Here is a 14,702-nt window from a genome sequence, read left to right as displayed (position 1 = left end):
GGTTCTCCTGCTCATGTTCTTTTGCTCATGTTCTCCTGCTCATGTTCTCCTGCTCAGGTTCTCCTGCTCATGGTTCTCCTGCTCATGGTTCTCCTGCTCATGGTTCTCCTGCTCATGTTCTCCTGAAGTCCAGTCTAATTAACCAGCTCATTATCAGCCAGTCTCACTGTGGCCCCAGTAAATCCTAGACCAATTTCAGGCTCTATAATTGTCTTACTGAAGTCATAGACAGGACCATCCAGGGGTCCTGGATACAATCCCATCACCTCTATTACATTTATATAAACAGCGGCTCATCCATCGTTCTTTTGATATGAAGGGTACTAATAGGGAGTTTGTCCCCCTCTGCTGCAGCACCAGCCTCTACTCTTCTGGGAAGGCATAACACTAGATCCATGAACCAGGGCTGGGCAATAAATCATCCATACCAGTGTACCACAATACTGACAAACCATGACACTCTTACTGTTCTTATTACATTTATAATATATTTATTTATATATTCCAGTCTTAGCAAAGCTGTTAGTGATATATTGATATATGTGATAGATAATGTGCATTACAGCCGTGGTAAAATACTCACAAAAATGAATAAACTCCTTGTTGCAGAAGCTTTATTTGTCAATGTTTTGTGCAGGTATTGTATCTCAGGACCCGACTGTTAACTGCAGGGCATGTGAATCTGATCATTTTGGGAAAAAACACTTTAAAATACATACAAAAAAATTGTATTATATTAAATAAAATATTATTCTGGAGATTATTTTGTGGTGAGTAAAAGATGATCTGATGATCTTCAAATGGCGTAAAGGTAAAGATAAAATAAGATTAAAAATAAGAATAAGAATAAAATCATTTTCATCATTTTAGACTGAAATAGAAAAAGTTTGAGTACCCCCCCAAAAATGACCCTCTGTTAAAGTTTACCAAGTTCTCAGACTAAAAACTCAAGGTCCCAACAATCAACAGCAACAGGCTCCTCTATGCAGCTGCCTAACACTACGCGTTCTACAAATGCACGCCCATAAAGCAGGAGAAGGCTACAAGAAGATAGCAACGTGTTTTCAGGGAGCTGTTTCCTGAGTTTCTGAAGTAATTAAGCGAACAGGAACGGCGGAGGTCAAGCTGAATCTCCAAGACCAAGAAAACCTTCAGAGAGATCTTTTATCTTTTATGATTATAATTTTAATGCATTTTTATCTATTATAATTATTACTTATATTTATGCATTTTTATCTATTATGGTTATAATTGTTATGCATTTGTATCTCTTATGATTATAATTTTTAATGCATTTTATCTATTATAATTACTTTTTATTTTTATGCATTTTTTCTATTATAATTACTATTTATTTTTATGCATTTATATATAATAATTATAATTTATTAATGTGCATTTAGTGTAATTTTTTGCTATAATAATTCTGACACTTTTTTTTTTTTTTTACATTATTTATGGTGAAATACTGTTTTTCTAATGTAGGTCACCCAGACCGGCAGAATTTTATTTTATTTTATGTGGATTTTAATATCAGTATCACAGTATATTTTTTCATGTCACTTAGGGCTGGACTATATGGTAAACATTCTACATAGCGATATTTAATGACATTTTTACAATATGCGGTATTTATTGCGGTACCTGAATACATAAGTAGTGACAGATACCTAAAAACTACTATTCAGATACTCTCCCAGACTGATGCAGTGATTTTATTCAACGTGTATGGGCTGCACTTCATCTTATTAAAGCAGTCTAATTACACTGTTTGTAAATCTGAGTTCTTTAAGCAGTAACAATATCCTCGTATCACCAGTTCAACTTACTGTAGGTTAAACAACCATATTTGAATTATTGCATTATTGCATTACAATTATTCTGCATTCAGCCACAGGAGCATTAGAAAGATCTGCTAGCGAGGATGTTCTAGATCACAAATGTCAACTTTCAGCTCATAACTGAGGTATACAATGGAGTTCCTTTGCTCCAGAGAATCCACATTATTGCTCTACAGCAGCTCTTTTGTAACCTTTCTCCATGTAGTACAGTGGTTCTTGCCCCTGGTCCTGGAGGACCCTCTGCCCTGCACATTTTAGTGTTTACTCTGCTCCCAACACACCTGATTCAGCTAATCAGCTAATTAGCAAGCCTGCCCAGAGTTTAGGGTGGTGTGTGTTAGAGCAGGAAACTACCCAAATGTGCCGGGTCGGGGCTCCTGTAGGACCTGGGTTGGGAATAGGGCTGTGTGGTGGTATATATTGTGATACTGTAAGCAAAATGACATAGGAAAACAGTCATAGTAGAAATGATAGGATAACAGTTAAAGAAAAAAGAGAGATCTGAAGACAAGCCTGCCATCTAGTGGTCAGGGTTTAAACACAACTCAACGTGAATCACTGCCACCAATCTTTACACTGATTTTATTTAATATAAGTTTTAAAAAATTGTTTAATATTTGTTTTTGTCTATATAATGTCCATATACCACCTTATACCTCTCAATCTGTTTCTGCTGACAGTGATTTAACATTATCACGGGTGCCAATAGGTTCATGTTTATCTGGTCCAGAGAGTCCTATTCTATTGGCAGTACTTCTCTACAGGTACTAGACAAGCTATGTGTGTGTGCATTTGCACATCTGTGTCAACAATGGGTGCAAATTAAAGTTGCTGAATGCATTCATTAGAAGGGGTGTCCACAAACATTTAATTAATTAATGAATGAATTAATTATTAATATGTTTTTTATATTCTGATTTTTCACCCATTTAAGTTACTTCAGTATATGAGTGGTAATGTTGACTCACTGCTGGCAGAAGAAGATTGAGAGGTGTAAACTGGTGAATGGTCACTATACAGACAAAATGATTGGGAAACCTGCTCAAATCAAGGGTATTAAAAATAATTGATCCTGCTTTTGTGGGAGTAACTGTCTGGAAGGCTTTCAATTAGACTTTGGAGCATTAGTGAGGTCAGGATGTTGGATGAATGGAGCACCATCCATCATTCCAGAGAACACAGTTCTTCCACTGCTCCACAGCTCAATGCTGGGGGGCTTTATACCCCTCTAGCCCACGCCTGGCATTAGGCAGCATGGTGCCAATAGGCTTATGTTTATCAGCTACAGAGAGTCCTATTCTATTGGCAGTACTTCTCTACAGGGACTAGACAAGCTGTGTGTGTGCATTTGCACATCTGTGTCAGTAATGGGTGCAACTTGAAGTAGCTGAATGCATTTAGTAGAAGGGGTGTCCAAAAACATATATATACCTATACATAGGTATGTAGACAGACATATATACACACAAGGAGATTTGCTAAGTGTTTACAGATCAATATTATCAGCACTGGCAGTTATATACATGTAACAATTTGGGTATCAGCATTGGAATGCACCTACATTTCCCATATTAGTGCATCCCAAATATTAATAATTGTCCTTCACACTGTGTCAGAATTGTAATAATAAATGGACCAATAGAAATGATCCAGAATTATTATGTATTATGTATTGGGATCAAATTATTTAACATTGACTTACATTGGTTTTTTCCCTTCTCCTGTAAAGAGTCTATTTTGGAGATACAAGGATTTAGCAAGACAACCAAGTTACACAGCCATGGTGTAGACTGTATATAATCCATATTTTTATATAAAATATAAAATATACCTGAATTATATTAAATATACCTGTATAATATTAGAGGTGATTAGAATGCCTTAGATTTCTTTGGGGTTCTGTGACTTATTTCCCTGAGATTTTTGGTTTACAGAGGTGTGAAATTACAAATTTCAGACCTTGTACAGTTTTTCATATTAAATACTGACGCCAGAACTTAACAGCATTTCACACAGGACCTCAGAGAGCCCAGCTGTCTGTCCACAGAGTCTCTTCATGCATAATAAAGATAGATAGTCCTGGCTGCAGCTCTTAAAACCAGTGCGGAAATGCATTGCCCAGTGAGCTTTAACTCATTAAACCTCATTTTAGTGTTTTTATGATGTAATTAACGATTTTTTAGGTGAGATATGCATGTCCTTTGCATGTCCTCTATTTACACTTACAGTCCTTATCTTTGCCGTTTATTTCCTATAAAGATGAAGACATCGTTCATGATAAACCTGGTGCAGTAATGTATGCTTATTAGCTGCTTTGTCAGATCCTCTGTGCAGGTTTTGTCCTGGCCAAGACATTTGGGCAGTCAGCCAGCATTTTTGACAAGAAGCTCTTTAAATGGGGAGAATTTAATGATTAGAAAAGCAAGCTGCTGTCGTGTGTCTGTAGTGAGATGTACTGTTTGGGTGAGGTGTGAGGACAAACCTCCGTTAAAGTATAACTGGTACGGCAATCCATTACTGTTGCCAGGACAAGACAATCAGCAGCACTCCATCCTTTTCAGAAGGGAGTGCGACTGCCTGCGAGGAGAGGATTTTTCAGCCTGTTAGGTCTCCGGGGCTTTGTTTTGCTAGAGGTTGATGGCAGAAGTCACAGACGAATTGCCTGGTAGTAGGCAGTTCCTTTCAGAAACCACAGATTTGATAGGAAGTGTGATTCACATCATTAGAAACACAGAATCACACCAAATATAGTGATAGTTTGCACCTGTAAAAAGCATAATTACCAACCTACAGTCCAGCATGTGTTGATATTGTTTTGTTTTTCCATAAAATCATTTCTTAATGTGTCTATAACCAACACTGAGCAGTAGAGCTGGGCGATATGGATTTTTTTATATCACAATATTTAAATTTTTACATTTTTACAATATACAATATTTATCACAATATTTCATCATGTAGACAAAATGCACCAACAGCGTAAAATCTTTGAAAACTGCTATCCCAATACTCTCCCATATTGAGTACTGTTATTTTGACTCGAAATATGCTGCACTCCATTAAATAAAATAAGAGTGATTACACTTTTTGTAATGAAACGTGCAGATTATCAGCGTACCACGATAATACAATTTAGCACAATACAATATAATATTGTCATATAGCCCAGCTCTACTGAGCTGATATTCTCGACTGTTCGTGGTTCATTATCTCACTAACCAAATCAGTTTGTTTTACTCAGTTAGGACTAATATAGTTACTAGGGATGTCCCAGTCAGTCTAATTTACCCCAGATACTGGTCTGATCTGAGTCTGAGTATCAGCCGATACCGGCCTGATCTTTGTGTGTGTATAAATAATAATCCAGCCCCACAGTTTAGATCAGATGAGCTGCTGATTAATCCGTTCAGTAAAATCCCTTTATTTTCAGGATCAGTTTCTACAATCAGACTTTCTGGACTGATTGATTGATTTAGTTTAGTCGAGACTTTCATTAAAATGATTGTTTTGTAGTGTTTAATATCTTATAATGACTCTCCCCCCTGACCAATCAGCTCCCAGCTCCTTTACAACACTGCAGACTGTTCTGTTAAGTGTCATCCCTCCAAAAACCAAACAATTTCCAAACAAAGGACCCTGAGCTGAGGAGGTTTTTGGAATTAAATGTTATGTCTTCTATAAAATAGTTTATAATATCAGCATGTGTGATTTATTGCCCAGCCATAACTTAAGGCCCAAACACGTCTGTATGCAGCAATGTTAAGGTACTTTCTGTTATGAGCTGTCTTTGCTACTCTCATTAGGGACTTTCCAAGTGTCTACACGTTGTTTAGCATTGTTGCTTTAGTTGACCTATTTCTTTGTTTTCGCTCCTCAGAATGTCTGCAGTCTTGGCATGCTGTAGCCTGAACTATGGCTTGATCGATAACTGATGTGCCTGTGCAGTACTAATTGGTCTTCATGTGTGTGGGTGTGCGGGGAATGTATTTTCCAGTGTTATCTAAAATGATGGCACTGGATACAGTATGTGCTAAAATATATGTTTAAACTGAAGTCAATGAAACTTTCATGTCTAAGCCAGTTAGAGTAAAGGATCAGAAGAACTGTTACTGTTAGAAGTGTTATTTGCTGCAGTGTTCATTTTGGGGCGCGTTTATACTCATAGTTTAGTTCCCACAGTCCGGACCAAGCAAGAAAATCATACATTGTTATGTGATAGTCCTGGTCTGCTTTGCATTTGTACTGACATATTTGCAAATGAACCAAAAGAGGAAAAGGTAATGTATGACGCACATATGACTTAAGGCTCCTGGTAGAGGCCTGCATAGGTCCACAGGTCCTACGTGATTCACACAATAACTAGCAGGGAGAAAAACTAACCCCGAAAGCCTTAAACTAAACCCTTAAAAAGTTTAAAGCAACGTTACTGTGGCTGCGTCCCAACGAATGCAGTTCTAATGGTCACTAACTCTGAAACACTGTGTTATAGTGTGGTAGTGTGGTTTGGGACACAGCCCATCTAACCTATACCATACCATATTTCGTCATGTAGACAAAATGCACCAACAGTGTAAAATCTTTAAAAACTGCTATCCAAATACTCTCCCATAGTGAGTACTGTGATTTTGACTCGAAATATGCTGCACTCCATTAAATAAAATAAGACTGATTACACTTTTTGTAATGAAACGTGCAGATTATCAGCGTACCACGATAATAAAATTTATCAAGATACAATAAAATATTGTCATATTGCCCAGTTCGTGGTTCATTATGTCACTAACCAAATCATAATGGTGATTAACTCTGAAACACTGTGTTATAGTGTGGTAGTGTGGTTTGGGACACAGCCCAGCTAACCTATACCATCAAACGTGGGCAGGTCTGCACAGAGACTCACCCATGATGAAGTGGGCAGATTCAGACGGCATGACCTCGGTGGATCGAGTGGGCAGGGTTTATACTACATTTTGCAGACAGGAGTGACCCTGTGCCCATTCACCAGTCTGCGTTTGGATAGTTCAGAAGCCTTTGGTTTGTACTGTGTTCATATCGAACATAGTGCACGAGAGTTTGCTTGGAAATGGACTAAGACCAACCTGCACAGGCACTCTCTGTGCGCTTGTTTGGTGCGCGTCAAAAGGCAGCGTTCACTCTTACTCTAATAAACCGCACTAACAGAGCAATCGCACCGGGGTTCATTTTAATTGAACCAAAGCTGACACGTATAAACACACCCTAAACCTCTTCTAAACGCTGGTGTTTTAACTGTGCTCATCTCATTTATCGTTCTCTTACAGATGTCTTGTCCAGATCATGTAATCTGATTTAGATAAATGGGCTCAAACATTGTTGAAAATAGAGTAGTGCAGCACAATCCAGCTGTCCGATGTTTATTTTGTCAGTGTCTGCCAGATATTGCTTGTACTTGTCCATGTATAAAGGCTGCATGTAAATTAAGGCCAAATGTGAGACTATATAATATATTTGTTCTTATATTATATATTATTTGCATGTAATAATGATGTGTCTTAACATATTTCTACGTCTGTTCCCTGTTCCAGGGCAGCCACACTGATTTTGGAATACTAACAGCTGAAGCAATACAAGTGGACTCAGAATGGGGACTGTCCCTAACCCCAAAAGGACTGTTACTGTTCAGATGGTCCCACAACTGACTGGCATGGATACCATGGGTAACAAAGAGACAAATGCCAACTGGGAGCAGGAATCAAATTTGAACACAAACCGGGGGCAGAAAAAGAAACCTGATCAGGATAACATGAATTTTAAGTCCTCCTGTAAAGGTCCTGCTCATCATGGAGAGATAATCTTGGAAGGGACATCCAACTCTCCTTCATCTGGCAGTGGAGGTCATAGAAACCCTGAGGGCCAGGAACATGCAAACACCAAGATGGGTCAATGTGCTAACAACGCTGAGGAAAGCCACAAGGATGGCAATGCTAATTCAAGACCACTATCAGCCCTTTCTGCCAAAAGCGAGGATGTTTCTGTGACCAGCCCGTCATCTGTAGTTACATCACCTCAAGTTGACAAGGAGACAAATGGCAATGGAGCAAAAATGGCAACTGCAAGGGATGGGTGTGAGGGCAAAACACAAAGTAGAGTATCAGCGACTGAGGAAACCATTTCCGTGGGTATTCAAAAACTAAGCGACGCCAGTGACCCAAAGCTGGTTTCACCCCAAGTGAATGCACCTACCAGCTCCAGGAACATAAACAAGGACACTTCTCCCTTACCTGAACTGAAAGATTCAAGTTGCACCATGAGATCAGACCTAGCTCTGACCCCCAGCGTGGATCAGATGAAGCAACCACCACCGGAATCAACTGTAAAATCTACAGCAGCAGTTTCTCCAAGAGGGTTCACAACAGATGGTTCTAAACCAGCAGAAATCTCTGAGCCAAAACACAGCAATGAGAATCCCGAGAGAGGGGTTACCATATTACAACCAGAGAAAGCACAGCCCCCAGCAGTTAAACAGAACGAACACAAATCTCAGTGCTTAGCAAACAATTCCAAACCCAAACAAACTCCTTATGTCCAAAACATAGTCCCAAAAGACAGTGTTCCGAATCCCCCCGATACCTCCTCCAGTCATTCCTCCCATACTCAAGTGACTGATGAGGCAATTCAAACTCAGGGCTCTGCCTCTGAGGAGAGTAAGAAGCACTGTAAGCTATACCGTGAGGCTTCCACCATGACCTCAGCAGCAGATTGTGGCTCCTTGCCCAGCAAACAACACCAGGATGTGGAAGTGCAGGCAGTGGCTACAGTCTGCAGTCGAGCTGTGGCAACAAGTCCCAGTCTCTTTACGCACCAGCCCAATCAGACATGCATCTCTGCCCAGACAGAAGAAGCAGAGAATCTGGCAGTGGTGTATAAACTGGACAGTGCGGAGGTTCCTTCACTTGTACCCACCCAAATTCTGATAGGCACTTCGGCGAATTCATCTGCCCAGTCTATCATAACCTCATCAGAGAAGGCTGCTCTACCCGGCAGCGTTTTGGTGCACACAGATGCCGCCCTACAGCAGGAATCCAGACTTGGAGCCAAGCCTAAAGAGCCTGGGCCTCCTCTATACAATGCCCAAAAAGGATATCCGCCACTTCAACCAGTTTATCAGATCAATATTGAGTCGGTCAGCCAAAACAAGCCTTCAGCTGAGGCTAGCTGCCACGGTCAGGGTTACATAGCCTCCCCTGTGCTTTCCACTTCAGACACGTTGAATCAGGACTCCATGGGGAAGGGCCTCTGTGAGATGCCTACCACAGCATCTGATCAGGCCTGTCGAGCTCTGTCTGACACGAGTGCTCAGTCAGAGCAAGCAGCCAAGCCTCCTGCTGCTAAATCCCCGCATTCACAGCCCGCGCCCGCTCCACAGGAAGCCGTTCCTTGTGGACAAGCCAAGAAGACCAAAACTGAAGAGGCCGAAAAAGCAGCTTCTGCTCCACCGTCAAGATCCACATCAAAGGACAAAGCCACAGCGCCGTCGTCAAAGAAGAGCGCTTCCAAGTTGGAGCCAGAGAGAGGCAAGAAGGACGAGGAGAAGGCAGCCAAGCAGACGAAGAAGAGCGTCCACGATGTGGTGTGGGACGAGCAGGGCATGACGTGGGAGGTGTACGGTGCGTCACTGGATCCCGAGTCGCTCGGGTTCGCCATCCAGAGTCACCTCCAGTGCAAGATCAAGGAGCATGAGAAGAAGATCGTAGCTCAGACGACGCTCAGGAAATCCACGCCGGGTGGAACGGCTGACTCGCCGTCAGGGAAGAAGAAAAAACGGAGGCAGGCGAATGTGTTCAGGTCCATGTTCCAAAATGTCCGACGTCCCAACTGTTGCGTACGCCCACCCCCCTCGTCGGTGCTGGAGTGAGAACTGCTAAGTAACGGCGTTCCCATGATTGCTTAATGCAGAATATTCCCTGAGATTGTTCTAGTGCAGAGCATGAGAGAACTATCCCCCAGTCCTGATGAAGAATTCCTGGCATTTGAACCTGTTGGTGATATGAGTGTTAGAAGGTGGAAAACAGTGTTGTTAGAGGAACTATTTTTAGAGATTTAAAGAAGCTATTTATGTGGAGAGTAAAGTTTGAACAGTATTTAGAGAGAAATGGCAATAATGATACTTAATACAATGTTGATAATGGAACAGATTTAGTTACGTGCATGTATATTTGTTCAAATGGCCAGCTATTAACCTCACATTTCAGTCAGGATCATAAGTATTTGGACAGTGATGCTTTTTTTGTCATTTTGCCTCTCAAAAGAATTGTTGAAATGCATCCTTTCAGCTTTAGTTCAAAGGAGATTAACAAAAGTTTTGCATTAACTATTAAGAAATCATGTCTGTTTGCTCAAATAGTCCCTTCATTTTTACAAACTCAAAAGTAATTGGACAAATGAACATAACCATGAATATAAGGGGTATTATTATTAATGCTTGGATGCAAGACAACCATAATCATCATTTGTGTCAGACATTTGTGTTAGGGGCAGAGAGGGTGAAGGGCCTAGCTCAAAGGCCCAATAGCTTAATGACCCTGGGTATCGAAGCCACCACTTCCCCAGTGGTGCAGTGTAATCCATGGGTTCCAGCATTCAAGCAGTCCCCAAAAGCTTAGTTTCTTACCAAGAGGGTCTTTATCAGGCCTTTACCTAAGTTGCATTCAGCTGCTGCTTGTTTGTGGTTCTTTCTACTTCCAGTTTTGTCTTCAGTAAGTGAAAGTCTCAGTTGGGCTGAGGTTAGGTCACTGACTACCGTTTAAGAACATTCTGGGTGTGTCCCAGTTGCGTACTACTTAGTAAAACTAACTAGTTTTACTGAGTATGTATTTTAGATAAAAGTATCGAAGTTACTTTTATCTACTTTAATCGGGTATTACTCACATATCCATATTCAGTTGTGTCTGAAACTGTGCCCTATTGACTAAGCCATTGTGTCGTTTGGTTTAAAGATTTTTGTGGAGCTTCTCTGAGGAAAAGCGACTTTCAGGGTGACATAGCAGTGAGCTCACACACAAAACGACATGTCCACGATCACTCACTAGTGAGTGCGCTAGGTAGTGGTCTGGCTTTGCACATGTAGGGGACAGTGAATAGGGCACAGTTTCGAACATAGCTCATGATCATGATTTCTATAGACACTGGTGTCCTACAATGCAGTGCGAAATGAAAAGGGAGGAACTACTCTCATCTGGAAAAGATTGAAAAAATGGCAGACAACAATGCAAGTGCAGTGGTGATGATGCCAGGAGAACAGAAGATGTTGACATAGCAACGCTTTATCACTTCCTGTTAGTACAAAATACGTAGATTAGTATGTTAATTTTGTGTACTTCTCTGCCAAACCTGCACGATTAAGATTAGTATATAGTCTGTACCTTATAGTACTAATACCTTATAGAAATAATGTGTAGTATGCAATTGGGACACAGCCTCCATATATTTGCCTCAAAGCAGCAAAGCAGCATTTTACACCACTGGTCTAACTCCTACCCTAATCCTACTTTTTTGCAGTATGTTTTGGTCGTTATTTATCTGTACTTCGAAGAGCCATACTATCAATTGAATCTGAGCAAAAATATATAGGTATATAGGTTTAAACTTCAGAATTCATCTTTCTACTTAATTTAACAATCACACCATCAGGAAACACCAGTGACCCAATTACATTAGCAGCCATACATGCCCATCCAATTACAGTGCCTCCACCATGTTTGACAGATGATGCAGTATCCTTACCAGTCATTAAATGCTAAGTTAATCTTGCAGTTATCCTAAAAGGGCAGGCTGCTTTTAGATGATTTCTCAGCAGTCTAATCTTTCTGTTCTTGAGTGTTTTTAATGAGTGGTTTGCACTGCCTATGTAAACCCTCTGTATTTACTTTCTTGAAGGCTTCTCTTAATTGCAGCCTTCATTTCCATACCTCCTTGAGAGTGTTCTTAATTTGACTAAATGTCGTGACGAGTTGTTTTTTTTTCTTTCTTCACAAAGGAAAGAATCCTGGCATCGTCCACTTTAGTTGTCTTCGGTGGTCTTCTGGGATTTTTGGTGTTGTTGTTGAGCTCTCCAGTGCATCCCTTTTCGTAAAGAATGAACCAGATTGTTCATTTAGCCACGGCTAAAGTTTCTGCTCTCTCTGACAGGTTTGTTTTGCTTTTCCAGCCTAATGATGGCCGTGGAATCAACTCCAGACCTTTTATCTGGTAGTTTATCATGCAGTAATGAGGCAGCAGATCACACCTCGCCATGAAACTGCTTGTCAGTTGATTGCCCAATTACCTTTGAGCCTGTGAAAGTGGAGGGACAATGTAACAAATGGCTGTAATTTCTAAACAGATTATGCAGTATTTTTTTTAACTCTTTGTAATAGAAAGCTAAAAGACTACACTTCAGTTATCTCTAGCTTAATTATATCTTTGTATCAAATCCATTGAGTTGTGTATAGAGGCAAAATGATAGAAATTGTGTCATTGTCCAAATACTGTACCTGACTATGCATTGCACTGTAAATCAGATGTAATCATACTAATTATACTTTTTTTCAAACTCTGTGCAGTTGAATTTAAGATCTTATTGTACTCTTAGTACAGTAACAGTGTTTGGTAAACATTTGTTTTGCATTTTAGGGGTGGATTGGCCCTTGTTTATAACATTCATCCATTTGTTTCGACTCATTACACTTAGGTTGGTAGTTAATCTTGATAAAGAGTAAAAAAAGAAATCCACAATCTGTGCTTGTTGTCATATAGTGAAGCCTATGTGTATCTAGGTGCCATATCCAAACACAATGTTACCCTGGTTTTATATTAAAATCTGCAGAGAATACTGATTACTCTTGGTTTACTCAGTCTTCTTCCATAAGAGATGTCTTTTGTGATATGTCATTTAAAAGCTCACCAGACAAAACAGTGGCTGCATCCATTCTTTCTTTTCTAACTCTTGATTACAGATCCCTTAGCCTTAATAACAGTGTCAGTCCTGTCAGGTAAGGATTACACCAGTGTCTTGAGAGAGTACTTGTTTGTTTTAGTCCATTATTCCATGACTTGGCTGCACATCTTGGATAAGAGTTTTTTGGTGGGTCTTTCGCTGGCTGTTTCAGATTGAGAACTGGGATTGAGGTCTTGGGATTTTGCTGGTCAGTCCAAGTGGTGTCCCTATGTTCCGTCATGTCTGGTAAACCCAGTGACTGTAGAAAGCATGGACAGGGCAACTCAAAAGTGAAGCAACCACAGGTCTAGCACCTCTGCTGGCTGGTTGCAGTATGACGAGTAGCTCCAGCCATCCATATGTTTCAAAGGCAAAGCAGCCCATTTTCCACCTCATCTTCCTCCTCTAAACTGTCCACTTAAGGACAAACTGGGAATTCAGGGGGGAAATTGTCTTTGCTTATGTGCTCAATGAATGCGGTCTGGGACACGCTTGGTCTAGGAGAGGGGGTTGGGCTACCTATATGAGTAGACGAGTCTGGCTCCATCTCTGATCTCTGGTTGCAAATTTGACAACATGGCGGTCAGTTTTGACCTCATTTCTATGGAACGGAAGGAAACAGAACCACAACCTTAGTTTTTTAACAGTCATTGGTAGAATTGACCACACTTAGAAATGGATCTGTGCATCCCACACTGGTTCACCTTGAATGTGTTCCACAACGTGGAAGAGTGGACTACGATGGACTAGAACGTTCTCAAGACTCAAGTGTAGCTTTGAGCTGGCGTTATTACTAAGGAAAGCAACCCATAGAACATAATCTTATAACAGAAGAGGCACAGAACATAGGAATTACTGTGATACCTTAACTCTTAAGGTGTGTGACTGTGATTATTAGGTATCATGTTAGGTATCTACTCTGCCTTAGTAAGCTTTCCATGGCTTTTCACTCACTACAAAGGGTTCCTTGAGTAATGCCACAGAAGAACTGTTTTGATCCATTAAGATTTCCATTTTTGCAAAAGAAAAAGTTGATGTAAGGATTCTTTACCATGTGTAAGGGTTCTTTACACTCACATCCCCTTTACAAACATGGTTCTTTATGGAATCAAAAGTGGTTCTTTAATGGCATCACTCAAAGAACCCTTTGTAGCACATTTATTTGTAATAGTGTTTCTTCTTCTGTCGGTGTTAAAAGCCAAATACATACACTGACGTGACTGATGGTGTCATTTTAGCTGGGGATGATAAACCATATCATCTCAAAGAGCATTATAGATCTATTTTTGGAGGTCTTGACCTCTTCAATAGATCTTGAAGAGAGATTTGGAATTTGGCAGAAGGGCTTTTCCCTCTTCCTGTCCTTGCATTGTAGTTCTCCCTCTCTTTTGCCTCCATCCCTCCATTCCAGCTTAATTTTCCTTCATTTCCCTTCATCTCGTCTCTTAATTAGCCCTTGTTTCAATATTTAATGTCCTCCCTCTCGCTGGCACTGTGTCTTGCGCCCGTTTGAAAGCTTTGATTAGATCTTCACCATAGGCCGTGTTTAACTCTGGAAGAGATTAATGCCAGCAACAGAGCGCGCCAACCACTGAGCCGCTCACAAATTCCATCTGGCCCTTTCCCCTGCTTTAGTGATCTCCGTTTCACTGTTCTGTGGTTCAGGTTTTGAAGATTGCAGATATTGGAAACTGCCTGACGAGGCATTTTGTGGTGTGTTTTAATGGTGGACAGTATTTCCCCCCCAAAAAACCCTGCTGGTTCTGTAAGGATATGATAAAGGAAGGACAAATTGGGGCTTGAAGAAGCTTTAACAAGGTCCAAATGTTTGTGGACACCCCTTCTATGCATATATGCATTCAGCTACTTTATGTGGCACTCATTACTAACACATGATGTGGAAATGC

At 40.5% G+C, this 14,702-nt stretch overlaps 1 protein-coding gene across 1 annotated transcript in view; it reads left to right on the top strand.

The window, feature by feature from the left end:
- gprin3b (GPRIN family member 3b) overlaps positions 1-12,755 on the top strand; it is a 14,448-nt gene extending 1,693 nt beyond the window's left edge. The window contains exon 2 of the mRNA XM_072678522.1: positions 7,406-12,755. Coding sequence (XP_072534623.1) covers positions 7,462-9,735 — 2,274 coding nt within the window. The 5' untranslated portion in view covers positions 7,406-7,461 and the 3' untranslated portion in view covers positions 9,736-12,755. The remainder of the gene's footprint in view (positions 1-7,405) is intronic.
- Positions 12,756-14,702: the final 1,947 nt, after the last annotated feature.

The sequence above is a fragment of the Salminus brasiliensis genome, chromosome 4, assembly GCF_030463535.1.
Source record: "Salminus brasiliensis chromosome 4, fSalBra1.hap2, whole genome shotgun sequence".
NCBI classification, from domain to species: Eukaryota; Metazoa; Chordata; class Actinopteri; order Characiformes; family Bryconidae; genus Salminus; species Salminus brasiliensis.
Note: the sequence above shows the minus strand (reverse complement) of the source record. Positions and strands in the feature narration are given on the sequence as shown.